The following is a 27,743-nucleotide window of genomic DNA, read 5'->3' as shown; positions in this document are numbered from 1 at the left end:
TCACCCAACTGTTAAATGACCCTCTTCTACCACATCCTGCTTGTGTCCTCAAGGGCACCCTTGTGTGAGCAAATGTCATTGATGTAACTGAGTGACATAGGATTGGCCACTGCAGCAATTACTTTCTTTCCCCCACCTCCTTCCCCCCTCTCATATTACCTGGACTCCTGTCAGCACACCAACTTGTTATTCCCTTTACACTCTAGGCTCGCTGCAAGACGTGTCTACCTTCTGCTTCAAGGTCAGTTTAACTAACTCTGTTGCTTATCTTACCTTGAATGGTGGCATTTCAAATAGGAAGCTTATTAAAAATGAATTCAAAGCACCACAGGATGTAGTGTAATTTGGTTATAATTTATTGAGTTGCATAACTACTTAGTGGACAAAGTGCAGGAAAATGTGTCAGCTCACTGTGCAGCTGCTTCAAATGTTGACCCTTAAGTAATAGTTTAAATAAAGGAAAACTAAGTTCCTTTGCAGATATGTTAAAACAGTTAAGAGAAACTATCTCTAATTTGGGAAGTTACTTGTGAGTTAGGTTGTAGCTCTCTGCACTGTGGAAATGAGTTTTTCATATTATAAAATAGTCTCTGATTGGTTCAGAAGGGCAAGCACTCCAAGCACCTTTGACTGGCTTTGGTAGGAGAATTTGAGGGTCTAAATCTCACAAGGTTAGATGTAATGGGCCAGATCTTCAGCTGGTAGAAATCAAAAAGCATGTTGTTACGAAGGGTAGTTTGTTGACCTGTTAGGAATCACAGTCTTTTCCATATCTTCTCCTTTCATAGTAAGGTGTTTGGGGATTCGGGTTTTTTTTTTAAAAAATAGGCTTAGGTTTTTTTTGTACCGTGCACTGACCTCTGGAATTATGAGGAGTAAGAAACTGAATCTTAGTTATTTTTTCTTTGAAATATTCCATGCTGCAATTAAGGCATAGTTAGAATGATGTCAACATGAACATTATTTCTGCATTCTGGAGATTTTTATCTTAAATCCAGACAGTTGGAAAGATTGGAAAGTTTCACATCTTGCTGAGGCTGAGCTATGAAAAAGGCAGGAAAACACAAATATTGCTTTGTGAGATGTAATATTTTATTTTGTATCTTATGCTCTGACCTTGTAGAGTAATATAGCAAAATGTAAACTGTTTTCTGGGCCTCTGAAAATGGTATATCTGGTAGTTAGAAATGTACAGCATGTTTCTAAGGTGCCCATGATTGCTGTAGAAGGGCATGCTAGTGGCTTCAGCAGAAATATTTGGATTAATTAAGGATAACTTAGAGGAATTATTTCTCAAATGTAACAGGCCAGCATCCTTTGTAATCCATTTCTCTAACACATGGAAAGTACTGTGCGCTACAACATTACCATTAATTAGTGGGACAGCTTAACAATTTGCAATGTGCAGATATGCTATTTGTGTTTATGTATCTGTGTGAACTTTAGCTGTGACTCTGCCATTCCTCTAAAATGTCGCTCAGGATCACATGGTGTGGTACTTAATACCAGCCGTGACATGGTTCAAATATTTAATCTAGTTCTATTTCTAGAAATGTCACTGTTCAGTCTGTAACCCTTGTACCATTTTTCTCTCCTCAGCCAAAAGCACATGTGTTGCCTAGTGTAAAATAAATGATAATCAATATTTATGTTCAGCTACATTAATACCCACCTAAGCAGGTGGCGCTGACAACTTCCTCTGTAAAAAGAAGTTTAAGGAAGTAAAGGGTTAATTGCAAAAGAGTTGGTTTGTTTATATTAAAGGTAGTAGTAAAAGACTGCATTTTTTTAAAGGGTAAAGAAATGGTTTGTGCATTTATGATAATTCAGTCTCCTCTGAAGTTTCCAAAAGTGGTTGGAATGGTTGCACCTGTGTGCAGATGACAGGATCACTGTGTGCAGTGTGACACTACCAAGTTTGAACAAGGCTGTAGTTGTGAACCCAATATCCTGAAGACCTCTGTGCACCCTCAGGTCAGAGCAGCAAGGGGAGTCTTGCTGCATCATCATACAATGGAATTTTCTTAAGTTGTTAATTAAAAGAGGAATCTTCTTAGTGCTGATGAGGAACCTGATGTATAAAAGCCATATTTCTTTTGATGAGCACATTGACCTTTAACAGAGGTTTCAAATTAGAGGTATAGCAAGAAAGAGTGAAAACTGGTTTAAGACTCAGAAATAAACTTTCTCCATTTTTTTTCCATACTGGGATTCAAACTGTGACTACTAACAACAACTTCACATTAATTGGTATTTGGAATCCTTTGGGCTACTGAACCAGCACCATAACTGCTGTAGTGACTTCTGCTGAATTTAATAATCTGGCTTTGGTCTTTTTTTGTTTTGTGCATGGTAAGTGATTTTTTTTATGGTATCAAAATACGGTTCTAAGAACATGAGATGCTCCTGTCAGAATGTTAATGTTTCAAAGGTTGGTTACAGTTAGCTGAGGAAATCTTGAGGATGGGAAAAAAGATAGGCTATGACCTCTAAGACTGTGACCTTCCAGGTAGCTGTTACTGATTCACTGGGAGCCATAAGTCATCCACAGCTTATGGAATATTGCCCTGGAAAAGCCTATTCCAATTTGGCACTGAATTTGCTTTGCCCTTTATGGTGCTCATGTGGTGAGAGAACAGGAATAATTGTGTTCGTCTATGAAGAAAACTTGTTTTTGCAAACATTTAGTACTGTATGTTGTGTGGTTTAATGACTGTTATTTTAAGAGGATATTGCATTTATTCCCCTTGCAATTAACCACTTCTCACATGAAGTGGCCACTCCCTATTAACTTGGTCCACAAAATGATTTTGAGGAATTAATCAAAACTTTTCACTGCAAGAGTGAACCTGTTGCATAGAAGATATTCTCATACTGTCTCTGAGCCAATTGTCTGCATTTCTTTTCTTGTGTAGAACAGTATTTTTGTTCTCTCCAAGTGACAGACCAAGTGCAAATGACCTTGCGAATAAAATCTTAGAGGACTCTTTGCCAGTTACAAATTCCTGTCTCAGAACTGTTGAGCTTTTCTCCAGGCTCTGCCCTCGGGTCAAAAGCATGGGTAATCCTGTAGGGATACAAAAGACATGTTATCATGAGACTACGCCAGTTATCCCAATTATGAGCAGAATGACATAAAAAGGGCAAAATGTGTAATACTAGTTGTCCAAGCATTTAAAGCTCTGAGTTAGATTCAAATCCAGAAGTCTTGCAGCACAGTTAGTTAACAAAAGAAAAACCTCCCCCTTCTCCTCCTCCCCCCACAGGAAAACAGCCTGTGGATACCAGCTGATATTATGTTTATCTGCACCTTCAGCAGCTAATGGATGGCCCATTGTGGACACTGCTGAAGTTTGTATCCAAGGCCATGTTGTCTGCAAGGGGAAGAGGAAGACAGCCGGACATACTGTCGGTGCTGGCTGACATCAGAGCACAACTGTTGCGAGTACAGGCCAGTCAGCCCTGGCAGTGGTAAGGAAAAGCAGGAGATTAATGACTTCAATAGGACATCACATGATGGCCAGCAACCTTTGCAAGCCCCTTGCACTGGGGAGAGTTTGTGAGCCAAACCAACCAGTGACACCATGTGCAATAAATGGAGGTGCACTCTTCTGGCTGCAGCACAGCAGTACTCATTAGGCGCATTTTTGTATTTCCATAACTTGCTATGGGAGTTGAGAAGCTCGTGCTTTTCTCTAGCTGGCAGTTCATATCTACTGTTCTTTTCATCAACCTGCAATAACATCTGTGCTGTCTTGATCTGTGGACTTGAGCTAGTGGTCCGATCTTGATCTGCCTGCTGCAAAATACCAATTCTCGTTTACGCACTTTGGATTGCTGTGTTTCCTGATGAGTTCACTTCTGCTGTTCTGCATTCAGAATGCATGTGCTGGTCTTGGTTCTTCACAGCCTTACACTGAAACAGTTCACGATAGATCACTTCCCCAAATATTTCAAATAAAATCATGTGTAAAATGGCTTAGTAGCTGTAGCTACTAATTAGCTACTTAGTAGCTCTGATATCATCAAATTAGTAAAGAAACAACTGTCTCACTCTTACAAAGTACAAAGCTTCATACCTCAAAAAAACGTTGTGTCCAATACCATGGAAATTAGATCTCATTTGGGCAATTAAAGAAGAGGTGTTCACAGAACTGAAAATCAGTGCCGGTTTACATGCAACTGATTCTCTTTTACATGCAACCAAAATAAAGTCCAAATGTGTACATAACCTGTACTGCATTGAAAGAGCTCATTTCTACAAAGATTGATGCCATTATAAACCAATCAGCAGAGAAACACTTTTTAAGTAGGAAAATGGAAATGATACTTGAGAATCATTTAAGAATATTTTATTAGTATGTCCAAAATCCCACAACTGAGGAAAAAGCTTTTCTGGCTATTAGGAAGCATTATAGTTTAAAGGGAAAGTGGAAGTAGCAGTAAAAAACTGATGGGACTGATAGTGACTAATCAGGATGCTGCTATTACGGACAGCCATATCACATAATCTTATTCGACAGTGTCTCCATTTCTGTGTTAGAAACAGTTCCCGTATGTCTCTGACCAGAAAGCTCTGCTCTCCTGAATGCGACTTGACTGCAGTCATCGCTCTGTGTTTGCCGTTTGGAGAACTCCGGGGAGCGGTGCCTCTGCGGAGGGGCCAAAACACTGCAGACAATTAACAGAGCATGAACTTCTAGGGAACTACTGTGGCCCCAAAGGGTTAATACGATATTTGATTCCATAAATTATTTAGTAGGTGTACAGATGTTCTACTGCTTCTATTTCAAGGACCTGGCACAACCATTACTGGAGTCGAATGATCATTTTGGAATCAGGAGGATGCTGGGGATGAAAATAAAATGGAAAATGCTCAGGGAAGAACCAAAGAATGATTAATAAATTTGAAAATGTGGTTAAAAAGTGATAGGGATACAAAAAAGAGCTAGCAATTAAATAACCAGATACAGAACAGATAACTAGTAGAAATTTCTGCAATAAACTGATAAAGTTTTAACGAACACCAGTGATTCAAAGTTGAAGACACACAAATGCAGACAAGAAATAAAGTGTGATTTTTATTTATTTTTTTAACTCAGGGGTTGATTAATCTCTGGAACTCCATTGGCTGCTCCAGATCAAACTCTGCATGATTTTTTTAATGGAGATGTTTTCCTTCCAACACACCTGATCGGTTTGGGAAAACTCTGGATTCTTTTTCAGAGGGTTAAAACTGATAATCGTAAAAGTTCTTCTGATCTTGAGAATCTAGCTGTCTTGATAGCATTATAGGCATTTATGAGAAAATGAATTTTCTATCATCATAAGCACTTGGCAAGACCCTTAGTAAACTCCTATAGAAAGAAAAAGTGTATTTGTTTTTAAGGCTGTACAGTGGTAAATGTTCAAAGGTAAAAGTGAAATCCTTACAGGGGATGTCTAGTGATAGTCTGAAGAGAAATCTGAGTCACAGCCTGGTGTTTCTGATACAGTGTTCTTACAAAACCTTGTGCATTTTAACTATGCGCTTGCCTGGGTAATTACCATTCTCTGAATCCACAGTGGTGGTGATGGTGCGAATTTACTGTTAGTGCAGTTTGACATTTTCTATGGGGAAAAAAAAATGAATCTCTATGATTTGAGGTCAGATTTGACAAATAGTTTTAATTAGATTTTTTTTAGGTTAAGACCATTTCATTCAGACCCTTTTAGAATGAATCTTTCAGAATTTTTGTTTTGAAGCAATGCTTTGTTTAAAAATCTGTTTTTTAGAGGATAAAATAATTTGAAAAGGGAAATATAGCAGTCTTATTTCCTGTTAGAAAAAGTGTTCTGTTCATTACCAACCCTAATTATTTAAAAGTTCTTTGTTTTAGTTGCTGAGCTAAAAACTTCAAGTTTTCAGGCAAGTCTGTTTACACTGTTTTGATTGCCTGCAGACTGTGTGATGCGTAACATGGATTCAGTTTGTGCTGCAGTATATTATGTATATCTATATTCGGAACTATAGCCCACCCTTGTGGCGAGAGGTGTTTATTAAAATAGGAGTTACACCATTTTGACAGAAATATAAGAAACCTCTTTCCACAGCAATCCAAATTTGACTTTCTTCTTCGCATAAACATTTCTGTCATGTTCCCCCAGATCCTTTGCATTTGACAGCAATGAATGATGGTCCTTAAGACTGCTGTGCCAAACTGCAATCAGAAGTTCCTACCCAAGGAGCAAAAGTTCAAGCCCACTATCATCTTCCAATTCTGGCAGGCATCAACTGCATGATGCTGTGACTAATGCTTGTCAGATCACTTAGCAGATTCACCTTTCTGCAGGAGTGACTCAGTTTACAAAGCTGATGCACATATTAGTAAAGACAGAAACTATGCTCTCAGAATTTTGAAGTTTGGGAAAGAGATTATAGGGTAAGTAAGTGTTGGGTTTTTTTTTTTAAAAAAGTCTCTCTTACTCTCTAATTTTTATTTTATTTTTAGGTAGTTAACCTTCACAGACTGTGGAATCTCCCGTGTTGGAGACTGTCAAGAGCTCGTAGACAAGCATCTGTCAGGTAAAGTAGTGCCTGGCTTCAGGTAGGGGAAGTCCTTTTTGTGATTCAACAAGGCAAGAGTGTACTGCAGGACAGGGCGTGGAAGCCCAATGGAGGATAACATACACTTGGGTTATGGAACTTTTTTAATTAAAAAATAAAAACATTTTCATGGCGTAAAATCTGCTTTTGAACAGGTGTCCAAATGCTATTCCCAAAGTTACAGACCCATTTAATGTATCAGATCCTAAAACAACAGATGAGAAAACTGCTGCTGCTGCCTGAATAAGAGAGAAGATGACAAGAAAACTGTCACTGTTGAGAGGATCTGTCTCAGAGGTTAAAGCTTTGCATTGGACATCTAATCGAACATAACCAAAGCAAAGATTGAGGAGGAGGTCTTTACATGCTTTCTGCAGAAGGAGTAAGGTTCAACCAAGTGGTACAACTTCTCTGTATTTCCTAGGTCAGCTATGGCACAAAGCCTTCACCACTTGAGTTACAAAGAAGGTGTTTTTTAAACTAATCCCTTTTCCCTTACTTTTTCCAGGTGGTTCGTTTTTGTTCACAGAGTGTGATTTCTGTGACTACCCCACACCTCAGAAACACAGTATAGTTCAGCCAGAAAGTCAAGGATGCCAGCTATCTGCAGCAACATTGGGTATTCTTTGCACTCCAAATTCTGTGAAAGGTTTAGTTCTGCTCTGTTGCTCTCAGGATCTCATTCTCATCCAATAAATGTTGCAAGGGTAAAGTGAAGAATACAAAAGCAGAAGAACCGAATCAGCAGCTGAAGTACCTTTAGCTTTTAACAAATTCAGTGAGCATGGTTTCTCCTTCATTAGATAGCAACTTCTAGCATACTTCACACTCACAGAGCTCCTGTGTAGTGCTCAGCTCCTCAAGAATAGGTTAATTCCAAGTATATAGCCAAGAACACTCTGTGTTTAACTTGCAGTCTCAGATCACAACATCATACTGATAAGGATAGTGACTTTCTCGTCAGAATGTTGCCTCTGTCTCTGGTGCATACTTGATCATTGGAAAAGGCTCCAAGGTAGAAAAATATGCAGTCAGTCAATCAAGTTGCTGGTACAAAGCACAGGACTTTTGTGTCATATCGCATTAATATAAGGAATGGATGTTATGTGAAAACAGCCATCAATACAATGCATATTTGCAAGCAGATATCATGCGAAATAACTAAATGTAGCTAAATATAATGCCCTGTCTAAGGCTGTGCATTACCTGTTAGGCCATAGTATATTTTGTAGTCAAAATGTACAATGCTCTGGTTCTTTTTGAAGCATTATAATTACACTATGGTGCATCGTATGGCTTCGTAAGGATACATTGCACACAATTCCTCTAGTTTAATCAGATATATGGACCAGATTTGTCCCTTAAAGTAACACAGGATTCAGAAGCTACCAAGAAGCTGGTGGAAACTCCAGTGAGTGCCTGGGGTAGCTGAAGTCATAATGTCATCATCTGCAAGGGGATTTTGATAAGGCTGCTAGTTTTCAGGACATGATTTTGGTTGTCAGTCAATTCCCTGCAGTCAAAATGGCATCTGCAAAACAAAACTATAAATATATAGAGCTGTTATGAAAATACATCCTTTGTTTCAGATAATTTAGGTATAACAATAAGTGCTCCGCAGATTAGTCATAAGCAAATATTTCCAGAGTGTAGGGTGGAGATACTGTAGTGTGAAAAGGCAAAAGGACCATCTGTTAAATAAGGAGAAAAGGAGTATAAAAGTCTCTATCACAAAATCAGTATTTGATTTTGATTTCAAGTCAAACATTCTCCCATTGTATTTTGGCAGGGAAAAATCCCATTCTAGTTACAAATCCTGTAACTCTGACTTACCTAAACTGATTCATTGATGGAGAGGAACCATTCCCTGGGATAAGATAAAGCTATATTGCTGGGCCAAGAGGGAATGATCTGCCTCATGCCCCATTTCTGTATCACACATATCTCATTACATTCTAGTGCTGTGCAATTAATTCTCAAAGGCTTGGCATAGCTGAGGAAGTCAAAATCTATTCCTAATGGAGAAAAAAAAATGCCCTCCCTTTGTCATCTCTTCCCTATTTCTGTTTTTGGGAAATTCTTTCAATGAAAGAATGTTGAATCTTCTTTCAGTCAGTCATCACCTTTCACTGGAAGGAAAGTTAGACGTATTGTGTGTTGAAGGCATGAAAGAGACAGTTAAGGATTTTAAAAATCCCTCTGCCAAATAGCTAGGTGGAATAACAAAATTCAGCCTCCGTGCTTCTACACCGCAAACCTGGAAAGAGCCCGGTTTTTCCTTCCCAAGCAGCGTTGCCTAGAATGACTTCCTTTCTCCAAGCACCTAGGTCTTTTCTTCTCTAGCGCTCTGAAAATCCATACCACAGGAATTTTCCAGGAACACTGTCACGCAACAAACCTCTGCACACTTCAACCTTTAAACGAGCTTCTCCTCTTCCTCACAAGCCTGCTCCTCACACTAAGACCGTTCTTGAATTGCAGGAAGGCCTCTAAATTTGCTATCTGTTACGTTCATTCTTATTTTAAGGTTCTTTGCAAAGCACACATGGTATAAATGCAAATGAGATTATCTCTTTTTCTCGAAGAGGAAAAGGTCTTTTCTTAAGAGAAATACATAGTCCTAGTTTGGTATCTCACGGCTGAGAGTCATAAACTGATAGTTATAATGTACCTCTGCTAAGTGACATCTTGGAGCTTGAAGAAGTCATTTTACTTTGCTTTTTCCAGCAGTATTTGCTGTTCTGAAAGCTGTCTGTCTGTATAGTTGCTTGACAGGTGCAAAGTAACTGGACTTTATACTTCCATATCCTACATAGCCACCCACATTTGTTTGTTTTTAGTTTTGCTCCCACTAGCTCCGTTTGATGGGCTGTATTCTTATATTGGAAAAGACAGTGAAGAGTTATCTCTATCCACTTTTCCCATGCCATTCAGGATTTTTAGGTGTCTACCATATTCCCCCTCTTTTCTCTCCAAACTTTCTCTTTTCCTTGCTGATGAATTCTAAACCATTTTTATTCATATAGAAAAAAAATGACAAACTACTTAACATGTCAGGCTAGCATGGAAAAGGTTGATAGCACTGAAAAGAATGACCCACCGAATGCTACATTCAGATGCATTTGACTTTTCTGACTGGACAACCACTTACAGCCAAGTCATCTAGAAGCAATTTTCAATAAAAATATTGACCTAAAACTTCAGACTCTGCAGGATGCCTTATCCCATCCCTTGCCACAAAACCGTGTAACCTGTAGTCACTGTTGTGTAATTGATTATACCATAAAATGCTTTAGTCAGACTCAAAACCACCACAAGATTTTAGCCTCCTTTCCTATTACCCAAAATAACCCTTATCCCTTTGAATATTTTTGTCTGCATTTTTTTTACTCTGGGATTGTACTATTTTGGTTGCTAAAAAGATGCCTCTGTGTAATGTATTGTTGCTATGAAGCAAGCTAAAGGATTCAATTATGGCCCTAAATCATCAAAAGAATTAAAATATTATGAATGTTGGGTTAAGAATTGTGTGCTCAATACAGCACTAAGAATCAATGGATTTCCAAGACTACCAAAGGTACTTGTGTAGAAATACAGTAGATACTAACCTTTTTTTCCCCAACTCACTGTTTCTATGTAAACCATAATAAGAATGAATTGTTTCTTTTATTGGACAGCTGTTAAAAGTGAGTTGATTTGTCATTCGCATTGCATGAGGGCTTACGGGTTGATATCAGGTTGTCTTCTCTTGTAGACCTTGCATCCTCCCAGAGGAATGGCTAGCACCTTCTGTCGTCTCCTGGCTGGCCGTGGAGCTGCTGCGCTCTTTGCAGCAGCAGGCACAGGGGCCCTAACCACTGGGTACCTCCTCAATCAGCAAAATGTTAAAGCTACTGTACAAGAAAAACGAAAACTCTTCCCTCCAAGGTAAGTACTTAGGGTTAAGTAGTCAGCTGAGCTTAAGGTCTGGTTAACTGAGCTAGGTATGATGTTTAACTCTTTAGGGGGTGGTAGATTGTCATTAAAGCTGCAGAGTACCTGCTCCTTCAGGCAAACATGCCAGCTATATGTCTGTATATAGGCTGTTGCCTAATAAACTGAAGAACAGTATCATTTATTAAAAAACAGCATAAATAGCAGCAACAATGGCCTTCAAGACCAGAGTGTAGGGATGTGGGATAGTATCAACACTCTCACAGAAACGTAGCCAAACAATGACAGGCCTAAGAAATGTTTCAGATTTTACGCAAAACATCAAATTAGCCCTTATTTTATCACATCAGCTCTTGAATGCTTTGCAGCACCTATCAGACTGGCAGACTGTATAGATTCTACAGATAGGAACTGTGAAATTGTCATCATTATGCAAGTAGTAATGAAATTTCTTATATAACTACTATACTTGAAATAAACCCGATTCTATTGCAAACTGGTTGGTTGATGATTAGAAACTAACTACAGACCTTCTTATGTGTAGGTTGACTTTGCTGACTGTATTTGTGAGAAAAAATGTGAACCAGACTCTGACAGACTTTTTTTTTAAGTAGTGAATAGTATATTAGTTAAAATAAATTCTTATAGAAATAATAGGGTTGTGCATAAAGCAAAGTACTACCAAAAAAGGTAAATGTGATCTGACTCACTTACAAAAATGCCTTACTAAAGCATAGCATCTTCATTTCCCTTGATTTATTATACTCTGGATTTTTGTAAATAATAATACCATTAAAACAACCCCAAATATTGTTAAAGAGTTAGATTCCCAATTAATAACCATCAAACAGTGTACAGAACGAAGTCAGAGCTCTTTTAATTATGAATAAGAGTGTCTCAGCAGAGATTTAGTAGGGCTTGATTCACTTTGAAAGCTCATTGGGATTCATTTTTCTGGTCGCCCAAGTAACAGAAATCTGCTATTGTCTGTTAGTATAGTTGCCTATTAGTGCAGTATGGAGTACCTTGAGTGACTTACCGTTTCTCTCTTCCTAAATTTCAATGCAATATATAAATCAAGAACTAATTACATTTTAAAACCAATCTATGTACTCCACATCCTGATCACTTTTTGATAGTTTCATAAGCTAGCAAGGATTGCTGTTTAAAGATTTGATGTTAAGAGCTTGGGGTTTTTTTTGTTTTTTTTTTCTCTTCAGTGCAGACTATCCTGATCTTCGCAAACATAACAACTGCATGGCTGAGTGCCTCACACCAGCAATTTATGCTAGGCTAAGGGACAAGATGACTCCCAATGGCTACACCCTGGACCAGTGTATCCAAACTGGGGTTGATAATCCTGGCCATCCTTTCATTAAAACCGTGGGCATGGTTGCAGGTGATGAAGAATCCTATGAGGTAAACTGTTTTCCAATGTTCTCATGTTTGGTTCACTTTCTATGGTGTAATTCATAAGAGCTTGTTAGATGAATGCAGATTCTCGGTAAGATATACGCCTAATATAAATCATATCCCAGAGATTATATAATGGGCAGGTCAAGTGCATGAAAATAGTGTTTCCTCTCCTCTTTATGAGGATTTGAATGTTCTTCTGCATTAGAAACTTCAGTGAACATGAGGCATTGCTAAAAGTGCCCTCTCTACTGCAGTCAAAGTTAATAAAATATGGCTGCTTGGGAGCAATACTTGGTTTGCCTCCAGCAGCTGCCTGCCTTCCTACTAGTTGGTAGCAAAACTATTCAGCCCTATGCAAACCTGATTTGGTTTACTAATTTAGACATGGTGACTGCCTTGAAAAGCTCTGCCATGGTTATTGCTACAGAATAGAATGATGGTGTGATTGTGGTCGGTACTGACATACCAATGCTGCATAGCTCTAATAATCACCAGTATCCAATGGCAGGGAAGACACTGGTACTCTCACATCACCTGAAAACAGGAGACAAGCTGCCTGCTGACTCTTGAATGTGTATCCCAAAAATCTGTGTGTATCCTGGTTGTTAATACATCCTGAAATCTAATCTGGTTGCTACCGCAACCAGTACCTGCGATAACAAGAGTAAACTTGTAACTAAATTAAGGTGCAATTGCACTTGATTTTTTGTTGTGAAGAGGAACTACTACAGAGTATTACCTAAGTCAAAATGACTGAAATTCACTACCACGTAAGGCTGGTCTTGGTGACATACCTCAAATGAATTCATGATCCCTAGCCAGCTTCTAGAGAACAATTGTCCAAGTCCCTGAACATTATCGTAAGTGTTGTTTTGTTAGAATCTCACAATTTATCAATAGGAAACAGAGAATGGAATTCCATACTCTGCTTCAAAGCTGCAACAGAAACTCAGATCATGGGAATCTATTGTCAGTAGCCCTCTGCCATACAGAGGAGATGCCTATTGAAAATAAACCATATTTTCAGAGATAATTTTTCAAAGACCAAATTTCAAAGCTACAACCCACATATGCCCTTTCCCTTCATATTTTCTCCATCAGCACTTGCAAAGCCCCCTTTATGGCTGTCATCCAGGAGTCTATGCTGAGGGATTTCTCCTGTGGCTGAAGTTGGCACATGAAAGTGTTTCTATAATATTGCAGACTCTTTCTAGATTCTCTTGACTCCATAGGTATTTGCTGACATTTTTGACCCTGTCATTAAAGTAAGACATAATGGCTATGATCCACGCACCATGAAGCATCATACAGACCTGGATGCATCCAAGGTAGGATTTAAATAAAATAATAAGAAAATAAAGATTCAGTGCTGCTTTTTACAATGATGATATTGTATGTAATTGTACTTTATTTTTCCTGATACAACTCCAAAGGAAATAATTTTAGGGCTAAATTTGTGGTAGTGGCAGGATGCCACAATGACTGAAATGGCAGCTGCTATAGGGAATATGTCTAAACAAAATAAGGTCTGATTCTCTTCTTTCTTTTTGCAAGGTTGTTAGATTACAGTTTAGGTTTGCTATGTTGCTAAGGTTTTCAGCATCCAGTGAAGGACAAACTAGCTTAGCATCTACATGGCTTTTTTTTCCCCTGTTCTAATTTTCCCTCTTGACTGGACTTCCTTCACCTGACTGCTTTAGTGAAAACAGTCAGTTCCACCCTGACATCATGCAAAAGAGTCAGGGAGGAGCCTGACTGTGCTGCTCCACAAGAGAAGCAAGCCAGGAACTAGGTGTGACAGCTAGACAGACAGGGTAGTGGCCTCACCCACCAGGGCACAACACTCCAAACAAGAAGAGCAGAACCAGTCTAATTACAGTAACCAGGTTCAGCCAACAGTCCAGTCATCGCCAGAGAAGTCCATAGTGGCAAGAGGTCTGAGGTCAGCAAGACAGGGTCAGGATCAACAAGGTACAAGTCCAGGCACAGGTATACCTACCAAATAGCTCAGCAAGGACTGAGGGTGAGGGCCTTAGCTTAAATGCATCTTCCAGATGAAGGTTTGGAAACTCCAAAGGGGACTTCTCACAAGTCTTTTTCATACAGCTCTTTTCACAGCTGTTGGATCCAAGGTCACACAGCTGTGCCATATCAGAGCCAGCCTTGAATACAGGCAGCTAAAACCTGGTAGCAGAGAGTGACAGAGATTGCAGAACCCATTGGTGCACTCATGGTCCTACCAGCAAGTTAGTTACTTCCCTACTTTGTTCTTAACAAGAGGATCAATCCCAGCTGGCACTAAGCATTTGGGCCACAGTCTAAGTTGTCACCAAAGGTCTGTTTGTGAGATTAAAGACAGAAATGTGTTTAAGATTAGAGTGAAAGAATTCACCACATAACAGCTGACTCCAGTACGCACCCATATGCACATGATCAAATTTTATCCACCTCTTAGGATTGCCTTCATAGTTCAACTACAGGGCAGTTTAACATCATTGTGGTTTTTCCTCTTTCAAAAGATCTTCCAAACTTGGCCTTCTGCCTGTGCCTCTGCCCATATCCAAGTTTCCAAAAGCTGCTCAGATTCTTTCGTGTTCCATGTTGGAGCTAAGAAAGATCAGCTAGTTACTTTACCACACTAAGTCTGAACCTTGGAGTTCCTAAAAAAAACTCTTAGTATCTAAAACACTGAAATGTTCCAGATATTCTGAGTATTTGTGATATCTAGGAGATGTCATGATCCAGGGGCAGAAAATTTTTAAGATTTTTAAACATGGGGTACAAAATGGGGCACTGTGTCTAAAATAAAAAACATTCTTCCTTCAGATCACCCAAGGTCAATTTGATGAAAACTATGTACTCTCATCACGAGTACGTACTGGTCGTAGTATCCGGGGCCTCAGCCTTCCTCCTGCTTGCACCAGGGCAGAGAGAAGAGAAGTGGAAAATGTTGTGGTCACTGCTTTAGCTGGTCTGAAAGGAGACCTTTCTGGAAAGTACTATAGCTTGACCAATATGACTGAGAAGGAGCAGCAGCAGCTTATCGATGTAAGTATAGCTCCAGTACTCTGGACAGTACATCTTCAGTTACTCTCATTTGTTTGTTATCTTTGTCTTTCTTTGGTATACATGCTTTTCTGGGTAGCTAAGGAAGATAATTGCAGCATTAACCCAGTAGTTAATGACCTGTCAATATTTTTATTACAGTGGCAAATTGTCTAGGGTTAATATTTTGGCTAAACACATACTTTGCAGGTCCAAAAAACGGAGCTGTATTCAGGTAAGAAGGTCTGTGTCAAATCAAATACATATAAGTGTTGCCACTTCTTTGGCCAGATAATAAAGTAAGTTCAGTACTCTTTTAATTATTTGCTTGAGTAGAGATTCTCATTTTCCGTATGAATAACCATTTTAACTAATAATATTGCATTGAAATAAATACATGTTATCTGTCTTCTAGACTGTTCAGGTGGGATTTTTTGGCTGTAATTTCCTTATGGCAAAACTACACTAATTCTAATTCTCCAAAGTGATTGTAGCAAACTGCAGCCAGGTCACCCTTTACCAGTCCTGTAACTATGTTTAATGACTTGAAGGATCAGGCCTGTAATAATGGTTTTCATTGTTACACAGATGGTAACACAAGGATTTTCACCATAGATTTTGTCAGAGCATCTCTTTTTTCAGTTCCTGCAGAGAGATGTTTGAGATAATCAAAATTTCCAGGTGCTTTCCACACAAAAATGGACAACAGTTGACTATCTTGAAAATCAATAACAGGGATTCACGCTGAGACTTTAAAAATTATGAAAATCTAGAAGATTGTTTAAGAGAAACAAACCTTGAATTACATTTTAATTATCCAGAGGAATCCTGTACCCTGTTAGCTATATTCACGGCACATTAATCTAATACATCAACCAAAAGGGAGCTGATGAAGTAACATAACTATTTATAACTCTACAAGTAGGTGTCACAGCCTGGATTAACCAGCAGTTAAGAATTTATGTAAGGTCAGTAATTTTTTCATTGAATGTCCTTAGTAATATGTTTATTGACAAAACATTGATTACCTATCCTAGGATTTGTTTCCTTGCCTTTTTCAGCAGTAGAGAGCTGTTCAAGAAACACAGATCAAAACAGGACTGCAGAGAACATAATTCCTTCATGATTTACAGGTTAAATTCTTTGGGAAGTGAAACAGGCTTTTTGCCTTGTCTCATTTGTTTGCTTTCACAGTAATGCAAATTTATAAATGTCAGGGCATTGAATGTTGTAACCTCAGCTTCCATCTTTAACTCATACCATTACTTCCTTCCTTCGGTATTTTAGGATCTTGAGTCTCTAAAGTGTCAGGCTTTCTGCCAAATTTTAATAAGCACCATTTGATCAATGTGAGATCAAATCAGTGAGACTTGAATGGCATTCAACCAAGGAGGCATTCAACATGGGAGGCTTTCAGTACTTTGTGGATTTGGGTCATAGACTTACAAGGAAAGTTAATAGTGCTCAGCTGATTTCTTGTGAAAGGAGGAATTTTTCTCTCAAACAAAAGTGTAGAGTGGAGCAAACTGAAGAAGTACACCTTGTGTCCCTGTGATGAGCAGAGAGAACTCTATATCATTTTGTTCTATATGGTGGGTGTTCTGGCTGCATCAAGCCCATTACAGGTCATTTGAAGATGAAGGCATAAAATTCTCCATGTGGAAAGAAAGGTAAAGCTTATCAACTTACCTACCATGTCATATTTATACTGGATAGCTTGCCTCCCTATTCTCAAACCCTAGAAAGAAAAAAAAACCCACAACATTTGATATGGCAGTGTTTGAGGATTTAAGAACTAATAATTTTGAAACACACACATGAAAATAAAGTACTTTTTTACTTGGGTAAAAACCAGCTCAGTTAAAAAAGAGTTAAATGATTTGGAATGTGGCAAGTTTCTGGCACACCAAATGCTGTTTATTAAATCAAAAATAAAATCTCTGAGGAGGAATAGAACAAGTCTGTGATTCCAAAGGTCAAGCACTGCTTTAATTCCTACCATAATTTCATACTCAAAATAAGTTGCTAACTCTCTGTGCTGGAGAAATCTCCTTTCAGAACTAGCATTGCATATTTTGCTATCTTTAAAAACTCGTTGCCTTCTCTTACCCTGAAATCTCTCTGTTTGCAGATACATATCTCTAGTTACAAAGCTATGTGTCTCCAGAGTCCCCTTTGTTGCATATATGTGGTCCCTAGGTCCCTTCCTCCATTTCTTTCCTACTTTTTAAAACAACTTTTTGCAAAATGTAGTCATATTACCAGTGTCAGTGAGAATCTGCAAGAATTTGCCTTCTAAGAAAACCACCTGGGTAAAGTGCTTTTAGTTTTCAGTCAAGAAGGAACCACGTTTACAAGCTGTACTATATATTTCACTTGTATATTGATTACTTTCCCATTAAATGTATGTGTTTTATTGCTTCCCTGAATAAACATGAATTTTGTTTTGTCCCCCCACCCCACCCCGGCCCCCTTTTGGTCTCTAGGATCATTTTCTCTTTGATAAGCCAGTGTCCCCTTTGCTAACATGTGCTGGGATGGCACGTGACTGGCCAGATGCCAGAGGAATCTGGTATGTTGTGTGACATGTAGAAGCTTATGTCGCGTTTAAAAGATTGTATTACAAGTTTCCTTGCTCATCCTAACCCTGCAGTCGCTATGTCCTGATACTCACAGCATGTTCTGTTTGTTTTTTTTCAAATGTTCCTGATTAATTAAAAAAAAAAAGAAAATCCAACAACAAATAATACAGTGGGTAAGACCTTTATATTCATAGAAGCCATCGTTAATATCAGCAACACAGTGTAGCATCATAAGCACGACTCCTTCTTTGGCTTTTTATCGCTGTTTTTTTCTATTTCTAGATAAAAGTCTGATTTGGGAAAGAGCCAGTGAATCACCATGAAATCAGCAGAGCAGAGGTTATAAGCACGGTCTAAAACTGGATAGTTGCAATGCTATTAGCTAGGAATCATTGGCAATACAGTTGCAGGATACTACATTGTAAATTCCTTTCCCCCTCTTCACTTTCTAGAGACAGGATATTATTTTAATTACCTGAATTGAAAGTCATCCTTTCTTTCTGAATAAACTGGACAAGAGGGGATACAAAAGCAGTTGAATTGCCTTTCCTTTATGTTTTAGGTCTGTTTCTACTTTTGTAACCCTGGTATATTTTGTGCCCGAATAGAATATTTTCTGGGGAGATAAAAGAATAAAAGTGCCCAGGGGCACTGCCAGTACAGTGTGCTCTCCCCGTGTCACGTAGTGGGGGCAGCTGTGCAGTGAGCGGCTCCTACATCCATCCTGGCCTATTTGTAGCCATTACCAGATGTTATAATTCTTGAAAACTAGATAAATAAGGATTCTGAGAAATCATCCAGCCTACCTCTTTGCCCTAGGCAGGTTCAAGACTTTCAGAGAGAATAGGTCTTTATGTGGAAAAAAATCTTCAGGCAGTGTGTAGCTACTGGGTCATGTTCAGCAGCATCATTACTGTGATGAGTTAAACCTGCTTTCTGGCAGTGAACAGCCGCTGTGGAACCTGATCAAAAGGAAATTTGTGAGGATTTTTTGAGCTTCAGGCTAGCTCCTTGGTGCCCATTTTAATCTGAGGAAGAGATTTGTTCTGGAAAAATGATAAATCTGAGGCATCCCATTCATTATCTCTCCAGTCAAACAGAGAAAGTGCCAGCAATGTAAATACTATCAAGGTAACTCCTGAATAAAACAGATCTGGCTTTTGCTTGTTTTACTTGTGAAATATCAGGCAGAATGGAAAAAATGAGTTAGTGTGATTGGAAAGTGTTTCAGTAAGCCAGATTTAGAAAACCTGCCCTTCTTTTACAAGAAATTGTTGTCTTGGAGTACATTTTGTGAAATATGTTCTGCCCAGGCACCAGGGATGGAAATCCTGCCCTTGTCAAAGTCTGCAGGACAATTCCCACCCACTTCATAGAAAGAGATGGCATTGTTTAAATGTACTCAGTGCCGTGTCACTCTGCCTTGAGTAGACTTATTTAATTAATGGAGATGCTGAGTCAGGCCAACATCAGTCTCCTTGGAAAATCCTACCCTGAATATTTGTAAGTGACTGAAAATGAGGTAGCCGGACCTTTCTGTAATTCTGATGTCAGGCTACCGGATGTTTGCACCTGCTCAGTTTTGCACCCCAAACTCCAAGTGTGAAAAGGGAGCCACAGAAAAAGACAAGGTGAAAGACAGAAGAACTTTAACTCTTGGGTTTAATGTGCTTCAAGTCTGATACTATTCCACTACCATTTGTATGAACAAATATCCTATCCTAATCCTATCAATCACCTACTACATTCTGTAGAAAGACTGCTGTAAAGGAAAGAAAAAATGGAGAAAAGGGAGGAAATGTGACCTCAAGTCTGACCTAGCACTTCATAAACCCATTCATGACTGATCTGTTTGAAGCAAGAGGGGATAGCTTCTCTTTCCAGCATTTTTATCTTAATTGACAAATCAACATCTTTAATACACTGTCTGAAAGCAACGTGTAGCTGTTTTTCTGAATCACGTAATTTAACTGGATGTGGCAATGCAGAGTTCCCAAGTGATATAAAGGGCATGGGGACTTGATTTAGAAGAGAATACAGTTAGGTAGAATGCTGGGGCCCCAGCAGTATGTAAACGTTAGGTTTTTTCCTAGCTGCACGATTTTCTAAGAAAAATGGCAAACATCCCCAGTGACTGAAGAAGCCAAAGTTGCCTGTTCTCTTAGCAGCTGTACCTCCCAGCTGTGTCCATGTTAGGAGACAACGTGTTCCTCCTAGCTCAGCATCAGGGCAGCATGATATGATCAGAGAAAACTACTCTTGTCACCATGACCTAAAAAACTTGCATAATTCCATTGGCATGGGGGATCGAACTGTGAAAGTAGCTCATGTCTCTAATGCTGGACAGCAGTATTATTTTGCAGTGCTTAATGTCTTCACAGTCCTGAAAGACTGTGATAAAACTAATGATACTGAGAATTATTTTTCTGGGCTTATCTTGTACTTTAAAGCTACTCATTTTTCTCTCAACCAGGCATAACAATGACAAGACATTTCTTATCTGGATTAATGAAGAGGACCATACCAGGGTGATATCCATGGAAAAGGGTGGCAACATGAAACGAGTGTTTGAAAGATTTTGCCGTGGTTTAAAAGAGGTAGTAAATCAATGAGGTTATTACTCCTGTTTGTTTATTGTTGGGCTCTTGTCAGCGCTGCTTACTGTGGTTAACACTGCACTGACATCTCCAGGAGAAACAAAATAAACACCAGTCCAAACAGGAACCCACATTAATGGCAATTAAAGAAGGAAACAAGGGCAAATTCTTAGCTGAATTGTAGGGAAAATAGATAAAATGTCTTTGTAGCTTTTGTATTACCATCTTCAGCACTGGCTGGCTAAAGAAATATCCCTTCCTTGCCACCTTGTGTCTGCAGGCTGTGAAAATTCATAAATAAAGCATTTTATTTTGGAAGCCCAGCCTGCTGGTTCTAATCCCTGATTCTGGGAGTAGAGTGGATGTTGTTAAGGTTGTGCACAGGACTCAGGAGGTAGGACTTCTGGCCTCTCTGACTACTTTGGGAGGATACTGGGTTTTGTGATTAAAATTTTGTGATTGATAGGTAAGGGCTCCTGGATTTTATTCTGGTACTGCTATTCATAAAGAGAAAAAAGAAACTCACAGAATGATGTTTGGGTTAAAACAGTTTTGTCTAGACAATCCAGCTATGATTGCAGTTTGGCTGTGGGCCCAGGGCATCCCTGTGTACTGCTGTGCCACAGAAAAAAGTGCTTTAACAGAGAAAGAAGATTCTACTCTGTTCCACATGCAATACTAGCAAAAAATGCACAGCAGGTTAGGTGACATGTCAGAACTTTCTTCTCCACTCTTCTCGCCTACATCATCCCTAGATGAGTTGCCGTGATAGATGGTATCCTACAAGTTATGTAAAGTTGAAACTGGCTTCAAATTGTCCCCAAGACTATAAGAATAACCAGGCTGTTTAAAACATTTATTCCTCACCACTGGGGTTCTTGACATGCTCAATTTACCTGCAGTGTAGAGGTACAGCGTTTGTATCCATCACACTACTTTTGTTACTCAGTATGGAAATGCGTATTGGGTCAGCTCAGGCAAAGAGCCTTCTCTGGCTTTCTAGAGATGATTGCTCTGTTTCAGGGCATCTCTGAATGTTGTACAGCCAATGCAGTGCACCCCCTTCCATATCACTTAGCAGTCACCAGCACAGCCCCTGGCCTGCAGAAAGTACAAGGCAAAGTAAACAGAGCAGGGAACTACAACCACTGATTGTGGATGTGGTCCCTGAGAATCAGGAGAAGGTAGCTTCAGAGCATCCCTAAGAAAGTTTGAGTAGGTAGTGGGTTTGGGAACATGGAAATACAAAAGCACCTAACGGATGCTTCTTTGGCACGTGGGTGGTTCACTGGGATCTTCTGTGATTTTGGGTATGCCTATAACACTGAAGAGTGTACAGGATTGCAGCCTAAAAGTGACAGGGCTTGTGGATTTTGTTCCCAGGTTTGCCTCTGCTATTGTGGTTAGCTCATGTTCAACAGAAGTGGACCTATGGACCTTGCTGTAAGAAGTAGTCAGACAGCTCTGGGAACTGTCCAAAGCAGATGCCTTGAGGCAGGAAGTCAGATCTAGTTTCTCACCATCAATTCTAATGTCCTTACAGACTATGCAAATGATGTTAAAATAGTCCTTTATTTTGTGTCTTTCTGCAAAATGGAAGTATTTCCTATATTGCAGAGGTCCTATGAAACTGAGCTGGTATAAGTATCTGAGTCTCTTCTGGCAGTGAGACTGAACTGAACTGAACTGAACTGAAGCTGTAGTGGGATCACAGAAGTAAGTCTGGGATGTATAGCTGAGCGGACAGAATAGCAGCCTATTCAGAGGTCAATGGACCTTCATGATATTTCTGAAGATAATGATTTCAGTCTCCTTTTCTAATTGGGCTGGAGATCTACAATGAAAATCATTATATAGGTGCTGTGCAGTCATCTTACAATGGAAGCAGGGCTATTAAATTTAGGCATTTAGAAATCAGGTTTCCTGTCCCCTGGAACAATGTGATCGTCTTGAAAATTACAGGAACTGCACTTCAGAGCCTTCTGTTTGCTCTGCAGTGTTTGAGACTTTTGGGCTTGTGCTTTGCAACATCACTCCCAAAATACTAAGGCTAGAAACTAATTTATATTCTAAATAAGTAATTCTTATGTAAAAATATGGCTCCCTGGGCTAGAGCTATACAAAACCATCATGACAGGAAGACGGGTGATAAAGTGACAAAGAGCCTGCAAGCTAGTGGTAGTGAGCAGACAAGAGATCCTTGTAATATTCACTGGGGACCTTGATGCCTGATGAGCGCAAAGATTTGCATCAGAGCCAAGCCAGACTCTGCTCAGGCTTATATTTATGCACCTCCATTGGTGTTAGTGAAGTTCATTTTCAACATAAATACAAGGTGAAAAGAATTTCAGCTATAAACAAATGTCAGAGGATGAGACATTTGTATGCATCCCTGTCTTTTTCCCTTCTCTTTTTTTTACCTTTACAGGTTGAAAGATTAATTAAAGAACGAGGCTGGGAGTTCATGTGGAACGAACGTCTTGGATATGTTCTGACTTGTCCTTCCAACCTGGGAACAGGTTTACGCGCTGGAGTCCATGTTAAGCTGCCAAAGCTTAGCAAGGTACATAAGTCATTTAAAAGGCCACTGACATAAGTCAGCCCTTCATCTGATTTATAAGGGAACAAATGAAAAATGACAGCTTACAGTGAGAGCACGTTGGCCTGATGTGTAACAACAAGGACCTAGGGCTAATGCACGACTAATGGAGCATACTTTTGTTCTGCAAATTATTGTATTTGTTATGGAAATTAATCTGCTCAGCAGACAGCCACCAGGTCAGTCTGTAATCCAAAGACAGGGGGAACAATCTATCTCTGCCTGTCTTCTGGGGAATGCTATTAAGTAAGTCATGGATAGTAGCATTACGAGGATTCAGCACAATAAGTAGGGCAAAAAGCAATAAGCACAAAAGTATTTCTTCTGTTAGGATCCCAGGTTTCCAAAAATCCTGGAGAACCTGAGGCTTCAGAAGCGCGGCACTGGTGGCGTGGACACAGCAGCTGTAGCAGATGTGTATGATATCTCCAACCTAGACCGCATGGGTCGATCAGAGGTAACCTTTTTTCTTTGCTTTTAAACACAGATCTGTACTTACACAAGTCAGTTTCCTTCCATTTGTGTTCACTTTGATTTTAGTCACACCACTGACTTCAGTGGAGTTATGGCAGTGTTTACTTCTGGTGAATCTGATCCAGTGAAAATGTTTACACAGTGGAAAATTACTAACGTGCATGAAGTGTTTGCCAAATATTCCTTGTACGACAATCAAGGGGAAAAAAAGACATGAGCAAATTCCATAAATGCAACTTGTTTATACCATGTACTGAGGCACTCTGTTAAGAGTGCAAAGGTACTGGGAACATTTGGCTGTGGCAACAGAATTTCCTCAGGCTGATGTTTCTGAGCATCATGGCACAAACTCCAAGTGCCTGCTGCAGTACACAGCTATGAGCTAGCTGTCCAGGCTCTCTGTGGTGCTGTGCATGGGTTAGGTATCTAAGAATGGGGTTCACTGAAGGTTGTGTGCTGGGAATGGAGCTAGCCTCTGTGCTGTCTGCACCCAGTGTGAAATGCTGAAGAAAAAGATAGGGACTGACCATCTTACACCACCCAGGGAGTCAGGCACTGAAATCAAGACTGGATTAAAGTATTGTTTTCCTTTTAGGATTCACCATTATACACTTTATCCGCAGGTAGACAGCAGGACGAGGCCAATCCTTTCACATCAAAATAAGGGATAAGGAGGAGGTGGTGCCACGTTCCCATGGCCAGTGCCGCACTGAGCAGAGGATGCAGAAGAGCTGGATTTAAATCAGCCCCTCTGCTTGCAGTGGAGCAGAGATTTGAACCGTCATCTCTGAGCCCTCCCTGTTGAGCTGTAGGCTAAGATGAGATGGGTTAGACTCAGACACCTCTTCGGAAGCTATTTCAGCCTGAATGCAAAAACACTAGGCCAGAAATAGTGGAAATGCCCCTAAGCTTGATGGTGAGGCTGCGCACCTGACAGATCCATGTCCCAGACCTCATTGCAGAATCGTAGAATCATAGATAAAGTTGAGAAGCTTCTAAGAGCAAATCTACAGGAGGATGCGGAGGAAATAGCAGTGTGAAAGAGTTACAGCCCCCTTCCATTAGCTCTGCTTGAGCCAAACCCTTCCTCCAGGTCATGCTGTAAGTCCTGTGGCATAGCTATACAGCTTCCCTTTCCTCAGAGATCAGGGAGGAAAGTTCACCCTTGGCCCTATCAAGAACAAGTGAGATAAAAATTAACCTTGCATGCCTATGTAAGCCCAGTGCTTTTAGCACTCTACTAGCAGGAAATGTAGATTCAAATCTTCTGTCAAACTTGCCTTTTACTTGCTATGTGAGTACTCTACTTTCTCAGCTATGGTCCATCAGTGGGATAGATGTCTCCTGAGGATTTTTACTCCACTGGACTTCTTTAACAATGCAAAACAGGTTTTAGTCTCAGATGCCAATCTGTTTGTATGTGTCAGGATTTAAAGGGCTGTCTGCTTGCTTAGCAGCAAAACTTTAATTACCTTGAGGACCTCATTGCAAGTTAAAACTCCATTGCAAAGTAGAGTGTAGTGTCAAGGTGCACTTACACAGAACAGCAGAGCACTGGGAGGTTTTAGCATTTAGGTGTGGGTGCAGCTGCACAGCACCTGAGCTCAGCCTGGCTGATGGCGGGTTTTTGTAACACAGTCATAACCATAGGACAATGCACTTAAATTGCAACTAGATTCAAACTGGTTCACATCCAGCCACCCTGCACTTTCTGCCTCTGGAACAGAGCAAATTCAGCTCTTTTGTGTGTTCTTATTTGGACATGCCCTTAAATGTTTTCATATCCAAGGAGCATGTGGACAGAGGTTTGAAGAATTTAAATTTTCGAGTTTGATGCCTATTCTGGCAAGTAGGTAGCTAAGTTCCTTTGGCTCTAGCCTTAAACATATAGGAGTCAAAAGCTATTAAGCTGTATTATTTGCAAAAACAGTATGCAACAAAGACATTTATTAATAACTGAAACATCACCATGTATGCTTTATACTAAGATAACACTAATAATTTAAAAGGATTACACAGCATGATTGATTAATACAAGTTCTACTGACAGATGGCTTGAACCTATAGATTTTTGCTTATATGAAGATTTCCACTGTCAGCAGTCTCTCATATAGTGAGGATTTGAAGAGTTAAGCCAATAAGATATAGTCCCTACCTTGAAGATTTTAAAATCAAAATAAGACAAGAGTATAGACATGTTTTATTCTAGGACATATTATAGTACATAATAAAATAAATTCCATTATGTGGTAAATATGTTTGTAGAAATGAATTACGCTCCCAAAGGTGCAAGATAAAATTGTTAGTATTTTTGCTTCGTTTCAGTTATTGGTCAATGCAAACTTAATATGAAATTTCTTTTCTCCTGGAGGCTGCAAATTCAGACCTCTGGTCTAGAAAAGACAGCACAATAAACTGCTGAGCCACTGAATTGCTTTATGGTAAAAACAAATCCCTTGAAAATCAGTCACTGTCACAATAAAGAGACAATGGGATTTAGTTTCTGTGTTCAGTTTTAACAAATGAGTCATTAAAGGTTGCTAATGAACCATTTCATGAAGATTAAGTAAAATCAGTACAGTACAGTACTGTACTGATTGGCACAGTAGCTTGCTGGCTACTGTGAAGCTAACAATACTCAGGGAGGAGAGGGGGACTGGAATTCCCAGCATGTCCCTGCCTGCGGAAGAACTCTGCTGGGGACAAGACACCTTGTATTCTTCAGTAATTTTGAAAGAGATTACAAAGACACCACTGCATTCTGCAATACAGAATTTTGGTGCTGCAAATTTTGGTGCTGCTCTGGGTCTGAATTCAATCCAACTAGTGCCAGTGTAAATCAAGAGACCTCAGTAGAAAACAAAGGATTTGCAGAAAGCCAGCATGAGTTTAGGATGAATCCTTCTACTTCAGAAATGAGGATCCTGGGCTTGATGACACAAAACTAACTCTCCTGTCAGAAACAGTGGAACGTTTCCCTGCATAAAGGCAGCTGACAAATTATCATGGTAGGGGATGGTCATCTGCAGGGGAAGTTATGGTCCTGCAGGTTGAGTGAGCCCTAAAGGAGTTTAAGACTTCTTCAGGTTAAGTGAGTCCTTTCAGCCAGTCAGTCTAACTGGCTGCAGCCAAAAGCGTAGCCCTGTCCTGTGCCTCCAGCAGCACTCTAGGCTCATAATACCACTTGATCAGAGAATTAAGCTTCTGTCTTCCCCTCCTTGTGCCCCCACCCCAGTTAGTTTTCAGCTGATTCACAGTAATGCTCCTGTGAGTGCAGGAGAGGTGCAGGCTTGGGAACAGAGAATACACAGCAAGTGAGACTTCCTCTTTTGGCAGCTGCAGGTGAGCATCATGCAGCAGCTGAGCTGGCCTTTTGCTGAGAGTCCAGCAAATGAGAAAAAAGCTCTTCACAATTTGCATTAGGAATATCATAAGATGCCACTGGCAAAATAACAGAGCCTCTTTACTTACACTGACATTTGCCGCTTCAGAGGGAGCTGCCTGGTGACTCTGAACATGCATGGCACTGCTTTTCGGTTTCTTCATCCTAATACACGAATGTTGAAGACACAACAGACAGGAGCCCCTGCCTGTGCCAAGCAAATGTCTCGAGAGGCTCTTATGCCCTCAGAATGGTCATGTTTGAAATAGGCCTCTAAACTTTTGCCTGAACATTTTAATTAAACTCTTTTTTTTTAAAAAACATAGGAATATGTATAGAAGCAGAATTTGGTGGAAATAGCTTTAGAGGTCTATTTGAAACTGTATGTTCTCAGAAGGCCAACAACTCTGGCATAGGACAAAAAGAAGGAATAGGGAGAAAGGAATTACTGGGGCTTCCACTGGACCAGTGCATGACCATACTGCTTGTGCCACAGGGTGTGTGATCTCTAGGATGTGACCTGCCTTGCGTCTGGTTTTACCTGCTGTCTTTGCAGCACAAGTCAATTTTTCCTTCCTCTATTGAGAGCATTATCTAAATCTTTTTTATTTTTGTTATTGTTGCAGGTAGAGCTAGTTCAGATTGTCATTGATGGGGTCAATTATCTAGTTGATTGTGAGAAGAAACTGGAAAGAGGTCAAGATATCAAAGTACCACCACCGTTGCCTCAGTTTGTCAGGAAGTGACCTTGCTACCGATGATTGGTAACTGACGGTAAATATAGTTGCCATTCTAATAGAAAGGCACCTCTGTATATGTCTGTATAAATATCTTATGTAATAAAACACTATCTGATACTTAATGTCTCTTTAGATGCCTGGTTACACTGGCAAGAAAATAGTCTTAGTGCAGCTTTAGTAGGATATACCATTTACAAGCACCTTTTTTGTGGGGATTGCTTCCCTTTTCTGCTTGCATCTAAGCAAGCTTTGCCTAGACTTTGAACATTTCTTGGCTGGTGATAAGGTAAGTATTACTTGGATAATGCAAAACCCACAAATATTTTAATTTTAGCTGGTATTTGCACTTAAGGCCATATTTATATGGTTTTCTGTGAGCACCTGATTGT

General features: G+C 39.7%; 1 protein-coding gene across 1 annotated transcript; it reads left to right on the top strand.

The window, feature by feature from the left end:
- The first annotated feature begins 140 nt into the window (after window positions 1-140).
- On the top strand, window positions 141-27,476 carry CKMT2 (creatine kinase, mitochondrial 2). Its single transcript, XM_062599960.1, has 11 exons — window positions 141-241; window positions 6,492-6,565; window positions 10,341-10,513; window positions 11,740-11,938; window positions 13,168-13,263; window positions 14,762-14,983; window positions 17,467-17,552; window positions 20,036-20,159; window positions 22,588-22,722; window positions 23,090-23,215; window positions 27,241-27,476. Exons 3-11 carry the CDS (start codon window positions 10,362-10,364, stop codon window positions 27,358-27,360), a joined length of 1,260 nt encoding a protein of 419 aa, XP_062455944.1. The 5' UTR covers window positions 141-241; window positions 6,492-6,565; window positions 10,341-10,361; the 3' UTR covers window positions 27,361-27,476.
- The last annotated feature ends 267 nt before the right edge of the window (window positions 27,477-27,743 follow it).

This window comes from Rhea pennata, chromosome Z, assembly GCF_028389875.1.
Source record: "Rhea pennata isolate bPtePen1 chromosome Z, bPtePen1.pri, whole genome shotgun sequence".
Taxonomy (NCBI): domain Eukaryota; kingdom Metazoa; phylum Chordata; class Aves; order Rheiformes; family Rheidae; genus Rhea; species Rhea pennata.
Note: the sequence above shows the minus strand (reverse complement) of the source record. Positions and strands in the feature narration are given on the sequence as shown.